Source organism: Prionailurus bengalensis, chromosome D1 (assembly GCF_016509475.1).
Source record: "Prionailurus bengalensis isolate Pbe53 chromosome D1, Fcat_Pben_1.1_paternal_pri, whole genome shotgun sequence".
In the NCBI taxonomy this organism is placed as follows: Eukaryota; Metazoa; Chordata; class Mammalia; order Carnivora; family Felidae; genus Prionailurus; species Prionailurus bengalensis.
In genome coordinates, this window is record NC_057346.1 from 11,934,357 (window position 1) to 11,949,635 (window position 15,279).

The 15,279-nt window shown below is 52.9% G+C and overlaps 1 protein-coding gene across 2 annotated transcripts; it reads left to right on the forward strand.

Moving 5' to 3' along the window:
• Positions 1-526: 526 nt before the first annotated feature.
• On the forward strand, positions 527-14,643 carry HTR3A (5-hydroxytryptamine receptor 3A). Of its 2 annotated transcripts, XM_043579382.1 has the most exons (9): positions 528-1,253; positions 3,480-3,646; positions 5,216-5,260; positions 7,739-7,848; positions 9,122-9,291; positions 11,258-11,418; positions 11,783-11,993; positions 12,110-12,331; positions 13,808-14,643. In XM_043579382.1, the coding sequence occupies exons 1-9, from the start codon at positions 1,187-1,189 to the stop codon at positions 14,104-14,106; spliced, it is 1,452 nt and encodes a 483-aa protein (XP_043435317.1). In that variant the 5' UTR covers positions 528-1,186; the 3' UTR covers positions 14,107-14,643. The 2 variants fall into 2 exon arrangements, with proteins under 2 accessions (XP_043435318.1, XP_043435317.1); XM_043579383.1 differs by lacking the exon at positions 3,480-3,646 and having other exon boundaries at positions 527-1,253; positions 13,808-14,630.
• Positions 14,644-15,279: the final 636 nt, after the last annotated feature.

Below are 15,279 nucleotides of genomic sequence, written 5' to 3' on the forward strand. Positions count from 1 at the left end.
ATTAAAAAACTTTTTTAATGTTTATTTATTTTTGAGAGAGAGAGAGACAGAGAGAGCACAAGTGGGGAAGGGATAGAGAGAGAGGGAGACACAGAATCTGAAGCAGACTCCAAGATCTGAGCTGTCAGCACAGAGCCTGATGCGGGGCTTGAACCCACAAACCGTAACATCATGACCTGAGCTGAAGTCAGATGTTTTACTGATTGAGCCACCCAGGCACCCTTATTATATTTTCATAATACATGTTATGGGGGTGCCTGGGTGGCTCAGTCAGTTTAGCGTCCAACTCTTGATTTCGGCTCAGGTCACGATCTCATGGTTCATGGGTTTGAGCCCTACATCAGACTATGTGCTGTCAGTGCTTGGAGCCTGCTTGGGATTCTCTCTTCCTCTTTCTCTGAGCCTGCTCCCCTTGTGCTCTCTCTCTCTCTCAAAAATAAATAAACTTAATAATAATACATATTATGTGTATGAAACAATATATAAATATATTTGCTTAGTATAAATTACATATACAGGTTACTACTTAAATATTTAAATTTAAATATTTTGTTGAGAAAAATAAATATTTTGATGAGGACAAAAGGACAGAGGTAACCCCATGTGGTAACCCAGGTCCCTTCCTCTGTGTGCAGAGATGCCGGGCCCCTGCTTAGGAAGGGGAGTGAACGAATGGCACCCCCTGCTCCCGCCGCACCTCCCCCTGCCCCAGCCCCATGCTACCCAAGCGTACTAGCCATGGGACATAAATGAAGGTAGCAGCCCGGGGCCACTCCCAGCAGACAGGCTGCACCCTTGCTCCAGGAGCTCCTGCAGCGGCCCCCAACCCCCCAGCCCCCCACCCCAAGTTACTCCTTGGAGCATTTGGCCCGGCCACCTGGCTGAAGGGGCGGACTAAGTCCTGCCCCATGACATCAGCCAGGCGGCCTCCCCTCTCACTGGCTCCCTCTCCTTCCTTCCCGCCCTGAAACCTGATCCGGCTGAGGGACTGATTGCAGGAACTTGGCGACTGTCCAGCGGTGGTGGCCCCTCAGCAGTGGGAAGCTGCAGCCTCAGAGGTGTGGAAGGCGGCCCTGAGGAGGCAGGCCGGCTGGGACATGAAGCCGGCAGAGTGTGAGCAGCCTGCTTGTCAGCACGTCTTACCCTGAGGCCACTCCAAGGCAGCTCACGCCCGGGGAAAGTCACCATGCTGTCGTGGGTGCCACGGGTCCTGCTGGCCTTGCTTCTGCCCACACTCCTGGCACATGGACAAGGTAAGGGGACAGTGGGAAAAGATACGGGACATGGCTGGCCACCTGCAGAGGTCGGGTAGGGGATGTTTGATTCCCCCAGGGGTTGAGGGAGGGAGGTTTTCAGAGTGGGTGCTGCTTCGGGAAAGTCAGGGGTCTTGCCACATCCGAGCACAAAAATTTGAAGGCACTATGGTCCAGCTCAAAAGCAGGGGTGGTGGAGTGCCAGGTGAGGGCAGGGCTTGCCGAGAGGGGCTCCTGTCTTCTTTGCCCTGCCCCCAAACTCATGGAACAGCAGCTGCAAGGGACCTTGGACTTCATTTGGTCTACTCCTTCTTGTTATAAATGGGAATGCTGTGTCCAGAGAGGGGGCATAATTCACTCAAGGTCACACAGCACATTAGCAACAGAGTGGTGACCAGAACCAACCTCAGCTTCCCTGGTCTTGTTGCATGGGCTCCCTGGGCCTCCTTTCCTCAAGTTCCCTTCCAGAGCTAAACTCTAATAACCCCAAACTTCCCTGCATTCCCCTACCCTTTCCTCCTGCTTTCCTGGGATATGAGGTGTTTGGGTCACAAAAGGATTTGTTTCCTTTTGCCACAAACAATATTTATTTCCTGTTTTGGAAGCTTTCTCCCCATGCAGAGCTAGGTTGGGAGATCTGGGGCACAATTAGGATGCCGTCCCAGGGCTGAACAGAGAGGAAGAACTTACCTGCATGTGCGTGCTGGCTTTCCTCCCTTGAGCTGTCCCTGAGGAAGGTGGGCAGGACCAACAGACCCAGGCTGCATGTTAAGGCTGTGGCTCGGAGCTTTCTTGGCTGAGGAGAATTACTGTCCGGTCTGGCTTCCTGCACACCGGTCCGTTTCCCAGCATTAGACCCAGGGCTATTGGTTGCGTAGTGAAGACACAGAGAGATTTGGATTTGAATCTCATTTCCCCCACTTGCGGGGCACAGTCTCCACCTTTCTGAGCCTTGGGGACTCTTATCTGGAAACTGTGCCATCATGACAGCCGCCCCCATGGGCTGCTCGAAGATTGAAATGAAGAATGTGTTAACTGATATTATTCCACAGCAGGCACTCAGTAAGTGGTCTCTTGTCCTCCCCCTCTCTCTGCTCTTCTCTGTCCTTCGGAGGGAAGCTGAAAGTTTATCAGGGAAGGTGGGTGGGGAGCAGGAAGGGGGATCTGTAGCAGAAATTTGCCCACGTTATATAGACAAGATGCGAGAAGAGGCAGCCTTGTTTGGAGAAAGTCAGGCCCACTGGCACCTGGTCTGTGGAAGACCCCAGAGGCACCCTGCTAGTCCCCTAACAGCTTTGCCCCCTGTGCCCTGGTCCTCTAGGGCTCTCGCATTCCCTACCCTATGACTTTCACCTTCTTTTTCTTGGCACCTTTCAGGAAGTGCTTCCGCTATTTCCCAGAGGGGTAACAGGTGCACGTGAAACCCCCATAGAATGGGGTGAGGACCTCAGAGTTAGGTTTTCTCATCGCCATTTTGTCCTTATAGGTCTCCTGCTCTGGGAGCAATTCAGTTTCTCCTCACTTCCTGTAACCTCACGTCTAACCCTCTTCCCAACCCACCAAATCTGCCCATAAATCAACCCTCTGGAGGAGACCCGCCCCCAGGAGTTTGTGCGTGCCTGACTCAGAGGGGAGGATTTCGCAGGAAGGAATGGCAGCTTTCACGGGATGCCTCCTTTCTTTCTTTGTTAATAGGAGGCTGGGGTCAAGGAGCCGACGAGGATCTGGCCAGACGCTGAGGTCTGACCTTGACTGAGGCAAACCTTCATGCAGACCTTTGGGCTTAGAGATGGTGTACTTGGGGCCACCTTTCCTTGCAGCCCCCTCTCCTTCCAGTACCCATCCCGAGGGCCACTCCTCCTTACCTCCCCAGCTCCCCTCCTCTGTCTCCTGCAGACCACCTCCTCTGGGCAGGTACCTGCTCAACCTTTCTCAGCCCCTGGCCCACTTAGACCTCACCTGTCTTATATCACCTGCGTTTACAGCCCAGCTCCCCTCTCTCATGGAAATGAGTGTGTAGGTTACCCTTAGGAGACAATACCTTCAGATTTGGGCCGGAATCTCTGTGGACAAAACATTCCAGTGACGGGACTTTCAGTCTGTGGAAGTATCTGGGACTCTGGGGTGAAAATAGTGGAGGCATTTTCCTTTTAATAGCCTTCAAACCAGGCCAAAAGATGGGGGAAGCCTCAGGCTCTGATGCCCGCTTTGCCCTGTTCTTCCTAGCCAGGCGCAGGGAGCACCCCCAGGCTCAGAACACCTCTAGGCCCGCTCTGCTGAGGCTGTCAGATTACCTCCTGGCCAACTACCAGAAGGGCGTGCGGCCCGTGCGGGACTGGAGGAAGCCAACCACCGTGTCCATCGATGTCATTGTCTATGCCATCCTCAGCGTGGTGAGCACTAGGCCCCAATCTGCCCCACTCAGAGGTGGGCCTTTTGGGGTGAGAGACCATGTAAGGCCGGGTCACTCCCTGGGCAGCACAGGGGACATTCAAGTACCCAGAGTACCTGTGATCTGGCACAGACCCGTGCCAGGCTGGACAACAGCACCGACCATCTACAGAGCTGCCCAAATCAGAAAACCAGGGTCACCTCTGTGGCTGCCTCTCTCAACCCCTATTCCTAGAGGTCCACTTACCACATGTGGTTCTTCATGCATTGTATCATGGTAACCATGTCCCCACATAAGCTGTCCTGTTCATCTATCCTATTCATTTCTAGGCCCTTGGTGTCTGACGCGGGCCCCTGATACATGACAGGTGTTGCTAAATGATTGTTGAACAATTAATCCTAAACCAATTAATAAATCAATTCCTTCATCAATGACTGTAGTAGGGCGGGGTGCACTGCCTGGTGAGGAGGTCAGACGTTGTGCAGAGATAAACAAGAGAGCAGTTGCAGAGATGGAGAGCACCGGAGCAAGCAGGACCTGACCTCACGGTCTCTACTGCAGCCCGTGTGGCTGTTTCGGGAAGCAAAGCTGGGAATTAGTTGGGAATGAGGGACAGTGATGAATTTTGGACTGTGTGTTTTTGCATTTCTTGACTGCATACTAGGGTGGGAGGGAGATACAGATGTAGATATACAGGCATACAAATATGTAAAAGTGTATAGATATAGGGGCATCTGGGTGGCTCAATCAGTTGAGCATCTGACTCTTGATTTCGGCTCAGGTCATGAACTCACGATTTGTGGGATTGAGCCTCATGTTGGGTTCCTTACTGACAGCACAGAACCTGCTTGGGATTCTGTCTCTCTCTCTCTGTCTCTCTCTGTCTCTCTCTGTCTCTCTCTCTCTCTCTGCCCCTTGCCCACTGATATGCATATGTGTACTCTCTCTCTCAAAATAAACAAATAAACATCTAAAAAATACAGATAGATAAAATATTTTCTATATGTCTTCTCTTTTTTAAAAAAAAAATGTTTATTTATTTTGAGAGAGAGAGAGCACGAGCAGGGGAGGGGCAGAGAGAGAGAGGAAGAGAGAGAATCCCAAGCAGGCTCCACACTGTCAGCACAGAGCCTGACTCAGGGCTCGATCCCACTATCCATGTGATCGTGACCTAAGCCAAAATCAGAAGTCAGACACTTAACTGACTGAGCCTCCCAGGCACCCCCTTTATGTTTTCCCTTATCTTATATGTTACGTATATTATATATGTAAAATATATGTAGCATAGAGACATATATATGTATAACATAATAGAAAATAGTAAAAGATGATAGATAGATAGATAGATAGATAGATAGATAGGAAATTAAAAAAGAAACAGTTGTATTTCTTCCTAGATGTGTCCTAGTCAAAGACCAACCAACTCTTCCTGGTTGGCCCTTTTCTCTTTTTCTTCACTACCTCTTCCCGAAGGAATAGGGACACAAAGCAACAGCTCCTCTTGGGGTACATGTGCAAGGTGGACGTCCACCCACGGGGCACTGACGCTGAGCCCTCTTTCCTTTCACAGGATGAGAAGAACCAGGTCCTGACCACCTACATCTGGTACCGGCAGGTGAGCACCCACCCCCATTTCCTGGGACGGGATCTTCCCCTTCCAGGAAGGAGTCCTCAAAAGAGTCAGGAATGTCAGAGGCCTTGGTGAGGGGAGGGGGGAAGAGGCTCAGAAACAGACTCAGGAGACCCGGGACCCTGGGCCCCTCTCCTCTCAGGACTGGAGATGGAAGGAAGCTCCGTGCTCAGCGGAGGAGAAATCCTCCAAACCCCCTCTGGTTTCCGAGTGGTTTCACAGCATCTCGAACAACAGCTTGTCTGGTCTCTGTTGATAAACACCTCCAGTGCCCAGTTGCTCAGCGGGAAGCTACTGCACTTTTAAACAACTCTAATTGCTAGAAAGTTCTTCCTTCTATTAAGCCAAGGGTGATGACAATCAAATTGGGTGATTGACACGGGGCAGTCCCATCCACCGAGTCCTCACGCCCTCAGCCACCTCCCGACTCTCCAAGCTTCTGAGGGACATCGCTCAGCCACTGCTGAGAACGTCTCTGAGGCCTTCAAGGCCTTCATGTGGCCCTTCTGGCAGCGAGCTGGTGGGGAGCAGGGGTGGGGGGCGAGCTGGTAGAGAGCTGATGGGGAGCTGGCAGGGAGCTTGCGGGGAGCTGGCTGGGAGCTGGCGGGGAGCTGATGGGGAGCTGGCGGGGAGCTGGAGGGGAGCTGGGGGAGAGCTGGTGGGGAGCTGGTAGAGAGCTGATGGGTAGCTAGCTGGGAGCTTGCAGGGAGCTGGCTGGGAGCTGGTGGAAAGCTGATGGGGAACTGGCAGGGAGCTTGCGGGGAGCTGGCAGGGAGCTGGGGGGGAGCTGGCAGGGAACTGGTGGGGAGCTGATGGGGGAGCGGGGGGAGAGCTGGGGGGAAACTGGTGGGGAGCTGGTGAGGAGCTAGGGGGGAGAGCGGGCAGGTAGTGGGGACTGCTGTCCGCAGGCTGGTCCTGGGCTGGCAGGCCCTGAGCTGCAGAGCAGATTTGAGAGTAGAAGGGAACCAGAGGAGCTGGCCAGAGGGGGCGGGAGGATGGGGCCAGGTCGTAGAGGTCAGAGCTTAGAGGGGCTCTGTCTGGGGACATGCCAGGCATGTGCAGGTCTCTGTTACATCCCTCCACTGCTCGTGAGTGCTCCCCACTACCACCAGCATGCGGGGCAGAGGGTGGGGTGGAGGCAGAAGCCAGATGCTGATTCCTGCCAGACTGCTCTCTTCTGCCCTAGAAAAATCTCTTAATATAGAGCACTCCCTGCATCAAAGGAAGGGATGCACAAGAAGAGGCAGCCCAGAGCTCCTTTCCTGGGACATCTGGCCTAGGTCCCACCTGTGGACCTCTAGGGTCACTTGTGTGCCCAGCAGTAACGGGATGCCAACCTACTGTGCCAAGGGACCGGAATTAGAGACACGAATGAGACTCAGGCCCTGCCTGCGTTGAGCTCACAGACTAGGGGAGGCCACAGACACATGAACAGACAGTTGAATGTAGCAAGATTTCCAATGAGGCAAGAATGAGATACCAACCATGAGGGCGCAGAGGGGGCACATGAAAACCCAGCCCGGGGAGTGGGGGGCACGGAAGGTTCCCAGAGAAGGGAGCAGACAGATGCTCTGAATGAGTCTGGAGGGACACAGAAGACCTCCCTCAGGGGAGAAGACAGGGATTGCGGTGTGGGAGAGCGCAGGTATGCAGAGACGTGGGGTGTTTGCACGCAGTGGAAAGGAGACTCCATAGAGAAGATGACAAAAACCATGAGGCTCGAGAGGGGAGCCCAGGTGGCTTAGTCGGTGGAGCTTCAGACTTTGATTTCAGCTCAGGTCATGATCTCACAGTTCAAGGGTTTGAACCCTGCGTCAGGCTCCGCACTGACAGTGCAGAGCCTGCTCGGGATTCTCTCCCTCTCCCTCTGTCTCTGCCCCTCTCCGACACATGCTTTCCCTCTCTCAAAATAAATGAATAAATCTAAAAAAATAATGAGACTAGAGAGATAGCTGGAGGTCAGATTGTGCAGACCTTTGCTGGCCATGAGGTTGAACTCTATCCCAAGTGCAAGAGGCATCCCTAGAATTTTAAGCAAGGGAATAACATAATTACGTTGACTTTTTAGGCCAGTCATTCTGACAGGATAGTGAGGAATGTGTTGATCACAGTCATTCTGACAGGATAGTGAGGAATGTGTTGATCACAGTAACCATCTCTACCCTGTCAGATGCATCTTATTGTCCCAATTTGCATATGAGCAGACCAAGACCCAAGAAGCTATGTGTCCAAGATCCCGCAGTTGGTGGATGGGATAGTCAGACGGGAGAAATGACCGCAGGGCAAGGCGTCATTTTCCTGGGTCATATTTGCATGCCGGGAGAGTGTGAGCACAGAGATGGGGGGACTCTCGGTACTGCTGAGTGATTCCCCCAAGAAGATGCCCGTCTGTTGCCTGGGCACTGAGCAGTGAGGTCATCCCGAGGGGTGGCCGCCTGTGACCATCCCCTGCTCTTCCCCTAGTACTGGACAGATGAGTTTCTCCAGTGGAACCCTGAGGACTTCGACAACATTACCAAGCTGTCCATCCCCACTGAAAGCATCTGGGTCCCAGACATTCTCATCAACGAGTTGTGAGTGCTGTCATTTGATGCTGGGTGGCTGGGTGGTTCTGGGGCTGTGGAAAGATGGGGCTGGGGGCAAGACTCTGCTGTGGCATGAGAGGTCCCACCCAGGCTTGCAGAACTGTAGGTAAAGTTGGCTTGGGCCCAAATTCCCCTTTGGTTTCTTTCTCTTTTTTTTTCTTTTTTCTTTTTAAAACTCCTCTTTTTCTATGCCTGATGTGGAAACCCTGTACTTCTTGGTCCAAGGGCCCTCTTCCCAGGGAAGGGAAGCCAAGGAATGAATTTGCCCTGTCATAATAATTGAACGAAGGACAGCTGTGGTTTTCAAGGGGACAGTGAGATTACCAATAGGGATGAAGCTCCAGCAGTGGTTCCAGGGGTGATTTGGAGACACTCACACCTCTCAAGTCATACACATGCCTGGCTGGCTCCAGATCGCACCCCCAACGTGAAGTGGGTACCACCATCCTTGATTCCCAACAGCTGACAGCCCCGGCCAACATGCCCTCCCCCCATCCTTCAGGTTGTTCAGGCTGCACTGCCTGGGCTTCTTAATGCCAGGTGGTGGAAGATGGCTGGGGGACACAGATGGAAGGAGGAGGTGGCCCGGGGCCAGTTGCCCTCTGCCGGTACCCACCACATTGCCCAATGACATGGCTGCCACTCAAAGTGCTTTTCAGGGGAGACAGTTGACCTAGACCTCGGGCTGGAGGGATCCCAGTTCCTGGCTGGATCTCCAGGTTAGACTGTGAAGTAGCCTGGATCTTAGTTTCTTATCTCTTGGCCTGATTCCACAGAAGGCTGCAGGCTCAGGACCCTAAGCTCAGGCCACTCTGTGCCACAGTGGTCATTTGGGAGAGCCTAGGGGTTGGGGATCTGCTGAGAGAGAGTGACAAAGTCCACCTCGCCTCTTTTCTTCTCAAGGATTTCTTTAGTTCCTTTTTCCTCCTGGGAAGATTATTCTCATGTCACAGGACCTCTAGGCAAAGAGAAGCCCAGGTCAGGATGGATCCCCAGGATGGATTGCCCAACAAAGTTTGCCCATTGCCACTGGGCTGCTGATCCCGGGAGCTGAGCTCTGCCCAGCTGGGTGGGTGGTGGAGTAGGGGCAGCTGGGCATGCTCATGACAGCAAGTGGCTTTGAGGTACCTGGATTCCTCACCTGCCTTTTGTGGCCAGGTTGCCGGGGGAATGAAGGAGCAATGCCCTTTCCTGCTTTGAAAGTAGCCTTGACAATGGCAGGTAATCTTGAGCCCCCAAACTGCCCCTGTTTCCTGGCCAGTGTGGATGTGGGGAAGTCTCCAAGTATCCCATACGTGTATGTCGGGCACCATGGCGAGGTCCAGAACTACAAGCCCCTCCAGGTGGTGACTGCCTGTAGCCTGGACATTTACAACTTCCCCTTCGATGTGCAGAACTGCTCGCTGACGTTCACCAGCTGGCTGCACACCAGTGAGTACCACACACAAGCTTTGGGGGGTGGGGGTGCAGGTTGGAGGGTCCCCAAAACCCCTACTTAAGGAGCCCACCCTAGCAGGCACTCTCCTTTATTCAAGTTACTTACTGCTTATTTTGTAATGCCACTGAGCCTCTGTTTCCTCATCCTCCAAACGGGACTCTGTTGTTCTTGCCATCTCCCCAGTAGTCACAAGGGTTGAATGATCGCCAGGACACCCGGTGAGGGCTAGGATCTGACACTAAGTGTCTCTTACTTGTCTTTTCTCCATGGGTGCACCCTCCCCCTCATCTCTCTGCCCAGCTTTCTTCAGTCACCTCCCCAATGGTCCCCCTCTCCTTCATGCTCCTCAGAGCCAGCAGGGAGAGCTCATTAAATGCAAACCTGACCTTGCCCCTCTCTGCTTAAAAGCCTCAGTGGCTTCCCTGCACTCCTGAGACAGAACCCAAACCCTTCACCTGGCTGACAGGGGCTGCCCATAGTCACCACTCCAGCCTCAGCCCATGCATGTTCCCCTGAGTCCTGCCCCAACCCAGCTGCCTTCCTTCCCAGGCCCGAAAGCCCTTGTTCTCTCTCCTTCTCACAGGCTGCTTCCTCTCCTGGGCCACCCTGCACCCTCCTCCTGCCCCCCACCACTCCTAATTCAGCCAAGTCTCCTACTCACCTAATCACAGCACTGGCATCAGTGCCTCGGGGAAACTCCTCTCATCCCAGACTAGCCATCGCCCGTGTCCAATTTTTAGCACCCTGATCTTCTCCCCACTTCTATTGCACTTGTAGGTGTTTGTTCAATGTCTGCTCCTCGATCAGATATAAATTCACAGAGGGTAGGACCATGACTTCCTGCCCACCATTAGGTCCCCAGTACAGTGCCTACAAAGGAAGGTGCTTGGCAACTTTTATTTAATGGATGAATACGAGGTTCTCACTAAAGTCTACAAAGTGAGCATCACCCTCTGGCAAGAAGGCATCCTCCACTTCTATTTGATTTTGTCACATTAACTGTAAATTACAAACATAATACAGAACTTCCTTGCACAAAAACCAGAATTGCAAATTATCTTTGACTTTTGACCTCTACCTTCAATCCCGAACTCTTCACCAGCAACTCCACACACCAAGACTTAACAGCTTTTATCAGTATAAGCCTCATATGGTATGTTCTTCCAGATCCTTCTCTATCCTTTGCATATACACATACATACTCCTCTATGGAAAGTACATGAAAATTATTTCTTAGGTTGTTATTTTACTAAATGTATCATTCATGCCACTGCTACCTGATTCTCTTTACAGACAACAAGAAGCATTGGACATCTTTCCGAGTTAGTGTATATTTAGATCTTTAGCCTACATGTTGACTGCTGTAGGATAGCTCAGGGTTGGGATGCATCATAGTTGATTAAGCAAGCACTTTCCTGATTGGTGGACACGTAGATCGTTCCCTATACTTTGCTGTAACGGACGCTGCTGGCTTTCTGTATGTCTAATGTCTCTAGTGTAGATGCAGAGAAGTAAAACCGCTTTTCTCTAAGTGAAGATTTTGCATATTTCCCTAATTCACCTTTGAGGACAGTCAGCCCTATGAAGGCAAACGTGAAGAATGTTGACTTTTGTTCATTTCCTAAATGGGGGACCCTAATGGAAACCTAGAAGAGGTGTGCATGAGAGAGAGAGGGAGGCAGGGAGAGGGAGAGGAAGAGGGAGGAAGGGAGGGAGAGAGAGGGGGAGAGAGGAAGAGAGGAGAGAGAAGGAGAGAAGGGGCTTTCTAATAGTTTGGTTCTGGTAGATACAGTGTGCGTTATCACTTCGTTTTACGGCTGAGGACACGGAGGCTGAAGGCTAAGAGCTGAGTCCACCTAAGTCCTGCCTGTGCGGCCCACCGCGGGCCCCACCCTCACAGGGCCCGGCACATCCTCCTGGCCCTGGACTCCAGAGCTGGCTCGGTCTCTTCCCTCCCAGTCCAGGACATCAACATCTCCCTGTGGCGCTTGCCAGAAAAGGTGAAGCTCGACAAGACTATCTTCATGAACCAGGGCGAGTGGGAGCTCCTGGGGGTGCTGACCCAGTTTCGCGAGTTCAGCATGGAAAGCAGCGGCTGTTACGCAGAGATGAAGTTCTTCGTGAGTGGCCCTGGTGACAGACGCGGGGGAAATGATAGCTAGAACTGCTGGGCGTCATCCCCAGGGAGACTTCAGGAGGCATGTGGGGAAGACCATCTATAGCCCTTCTCCCAGCTCCAGGTCACACACATGCGTGGGACCTTCAGGGCAGCAGATGGGGAAGCTCAGGGGAGTTGTCACTTCCTCGTCCTCTGCAGCCACCGGCCTCAATCCAGAGGCCGGATGTGAGGTCTGTCCGGTTCTTCCTCTTCCAGCAGGGCCAGGCCGGAAGCTCCATGAAGCGAGGGGTCCATGATGGGCTGGGCGGTCCTGGGTGCAGGACCTGTGTGCCCCGGGTTTCCCCCAGCTCCTGTCCTGGTCCTAGGTGGTCATCCGCCGGAGGCCCCTGTTCTACACAGTCAGCCTGCTGCTGCCCAGCATCTTCCTCATGTTCATGGACATCGTGGGCTTCTACCTGCCTCCGGACAGTGGCGAGAGGGTCTCCTTTAAGATCACACTCCTCCTGGGCTATTCTGTCTTCCTGATCATCGTGTCGGACACGCTGCCGGCCACAGCCATTGGCACTCCCCTCATTGGTAAAGCCCGCTCCAGGGGAAGAGCACAGTGTGGTTGGGGGTGGGGGTGGGCGGGGGCTGAAGAACCGGCGCCCTCCCACCTGCTGTGTGTCCCCCGACCTTCCCCGCGTGCACAGGTGTCTACTTCGTCGTGTGCATGGCGCTGCTGGTGGTGAGCTTGGCTGAGACCATCCTCATCGTGCGGCTGGTACACAAGCAAGACCTGCAGCAGCCCGTACCCGCCTGGCTGCGGCACCTGGTCCTGGACCGGGTGGCCCTGCTCCTTTGCCTAGGGGAGCAAACAGCTTCCCGACGGCCCCCGGCCACCCCCCGAGCCGCCAAGACCGATGACTGCTCAGGTGAAGAGGGAAAGGGGGCGTCCCACACGGAGGGCCTGGGGGTGCGGACGTGGTGGAGAGTCTCTGGCTGGCGAGTCTGACCGGGGCTGGGAACTGAGTGCCACCCTGCACCTGGCACCCCGTGCCGGGTCTCACTGGGAGGCAGCAGAGTTCAGCCAAAGTCATCAGTGGACCCTTTCTGCACCTTCACCTCCCCTCATCAGTCCGGGTGTGGAGAGAGACGGGGCGAAGTGAGAGGCTGAGCCTGTCAGGAGCTGGGAAGGACTTGCCTTTCTCTGAGATGGACCCAAAAGGGGGTCAAACAGGTGCCCCTCCAGCAGTTATGGGTCCCCTTACCTCACATGGCTAAGTGTGCAGCCGGGATTTCTAAAACTCTGCATTCAGTCAGCCCAGAGACCAAGTCCCCTTCGAATTTCAAACACCTACGACAGAGAGACAGGGGTGCAGGGGACAGTAAACGTGAAGCTCGTTCTCCCTGACAAATTGTTTCAGCTACATTCGTTGCTGGTGGTGGTGGTAGTCGTGGTTTGTTGATGTATTTGTTGAGCACTTTGAGGCAGGCACGTGCGCTTTCTGTGCGTGATCCCAGGCCATCCGCAGGCCCCATAATAGGATTGTCATCCTCATTTGTCAAGTGAGGAAACAGGCATAAGGCCAACTAGCTTGCCTTAAGTCACAGAGCCAAGGTACTGGTGGACTGGTCTGAACCCAGGCCCAGCTGACGCTCTGCTTGTATTTTTCACCACCCCTCTCTGTCCTCCCTTCTGGCGAGAGCTAGGCCTTTTACAGGAGATGCATGGTTAATCTAAGACCACCTCATCGTGAACTGATGAATGAGTACTCCAGCCTAAGGCCCAATTTCACTGCTCACCTATGAGGTAGCCATAGCTGAAGGTGTATTTTCTGGTACAAAGGTACTTGGACTGGAGTCAAGGAGAGGGCAGCAAGTCCATATGGCATAGCAGAGACAGCAGTGGAGTCACAGTCCACATACCTTCAGCCTTGGTGGCCTCACTTTTAGATGATGCTCCAGCTGTGTGACCACAGGCTAGTCACTTAACCTCTCTGAGCTTTAGCACTTCCATATAAAAAGTCCAAATAGTAATCACTCCTACTCTGCCTCTCTCGTGGGGCTATTGTGAGGCTCAAGTGAAATAATAGATATCAAATTGCTGCAGGAAACCCAGGTGTTTAAAAAAATGCGTGGGAAAAATAAACACCAAATTCATATCTTAGTGACCTGGGGACAGATTGGAGGATGTGACTAAGGAGGGGTATGCAGGAATCTTTAACCGTGTTGCTTTCTTTGTTCGCTCAAGTGAGACGTTGGGTACACAAATAGGTAAGTTCACATCTATACTGTTTATGTCTGGAATTCATAATAACAATTTCTGCAAGCCACAGGCACAGAAGGGACAGTGGTCGTGCCATTCTGCCAGGCTTCCCTCCTCTGCCAATGCTGTGCCCTTTTTCCAGACGTGGGGAACCACTGCAGCCATTTGAGAGGACCCCAGGACTTGGAGAAGACCCCAAGGGGCCGAGGCAGCCCCCCCCCACCACCGCGGGAGGCCTCCCTGGCAGTGTGCGGGCTGCTGCAGGAGCTGTCCTCCATCAGGCATTTCCTGGAGAAGAGGGACGAGAGCCGAGAGGTGGCCCGGGAATGGCTGCATGTGGGCTCCGTGCTGGACGGGCTGCTCTTCCGCATCTACCTGGTGGCAGTGCTGGCCTACAGCATCACCCTGGTTACTCTGTGGTCCATCTGGCAGTATTCTTGAGTAGGCACAGCCCAGTGGGGGTGTTTTGAGGGAGGGGTGGTAAGGCACTGGTTAGAATGGGGATTGAGGATTTCAGGGCCCAGCAGATGCCAGGGATGTTTTCAAGACCCTGTCCAATGCCAGTAATTCTGAAGCAGGGCCTTAACCCTTCCCAAAAAGCTTGATGTTCAAGACTCTTGTACCCCCCCCCCCACCCAACTTATCATGGCTTTAAAACATGCTGTCTTTGATCTAGAAAAACCCATGCATTCCCTAACTTCATTCTATTTATCTGTGTATCAAGCCTTGATTTCCCCATTGTCACTTCCCTGAATAAGGCACTTTGAAATTCCGCTCCTCCCCCTTTAGCCTTGTTTTTAGATACAAAGCAAACCAACTCTCTACTGCACATGGCTGGTAACACTGCATTAGGTTTATTCAACCGTAATGTTCTCCTTCTTCACCTCACCTGTAGCCACTTCCCTGAACACTCATGTTCCATTGGATGATGGTGGGGTAGGGGGCGGGTGGGGGTAATAAAATACAATGAAGCCTAAACTCTCTTCTTAACCATTTGTCAGCAGCTGGGTGGGTGGAAGAAGAAGTTAAACGTTGCTGGTGGAAATGAGGTAGGGGTATTACCTGTGGTTTCAGTATTTGGTGCTTCCTAGCCCAGGGAATTGGGAAGTGACCACATAGTGGCTGCTATGAAGACCTAATAGGAGGTGGAATTCAAGGTGGGTGGGTAAGGGTCATGAACACTTAGCAATGCTCTGCTCTGTTAACCCCCAGGAAGATGCTGGAAGAGTCCTCACAGTCTTGTTACCATTCTGTGCTCATGGTCTGTCAGTGAAGCTGAGAGCGAGCTCTCTCCCTGCCAGAGGATCCTGCAGTGGAGGCCAAGACATCAGCACCACGGTCAGCACCCACTGGTCTGGTCCTTGGAAGACCGAGGAAAGCCAAGGCTTGAGTTTAACTATCTCCTTTGGGAACTCTTAGCAGCCAGCCCCTGGCACATTCACCCAAGAGAGCAGGACCATGAAAGAGGCAGAGTCAGGAGCCTGCTCTTCAATGTTACTTTTCATATCTTGGTCCCCTGTCCCAAACACCAGGGTTTAAGACATGCTCAGGAGCACTCTATCACTCCATCACTCCATCCATCTAACAAGCGTTCAGAGGAAAGGAATGCCAGAA

Bases quoted from the DNA above. Each gene is read 5' to 3' on its own strand.
- HTR3A (XM_043579382.1), top strand. From the start codon at position 1,187: ATGCTGTCGTGGGTGCCACGGGTCCTGCTGGCCTTGCTTCTGCCCACA. The intron at 5,261-7,738 runs GTGAGCACCCAC...CTCTTCCCCTAG, and splicing joins CCTACATCTGGTACCGGCAG to TACTGGACAGATGAGTTTCT. The intron at 12,332-13,807 runs GTGAAGAGGGAA...CCCTTTTTCCAG, and splicing joins CAAGACCGATGACTGCTCAG to ACGTGGGGAACCACTGCAGC.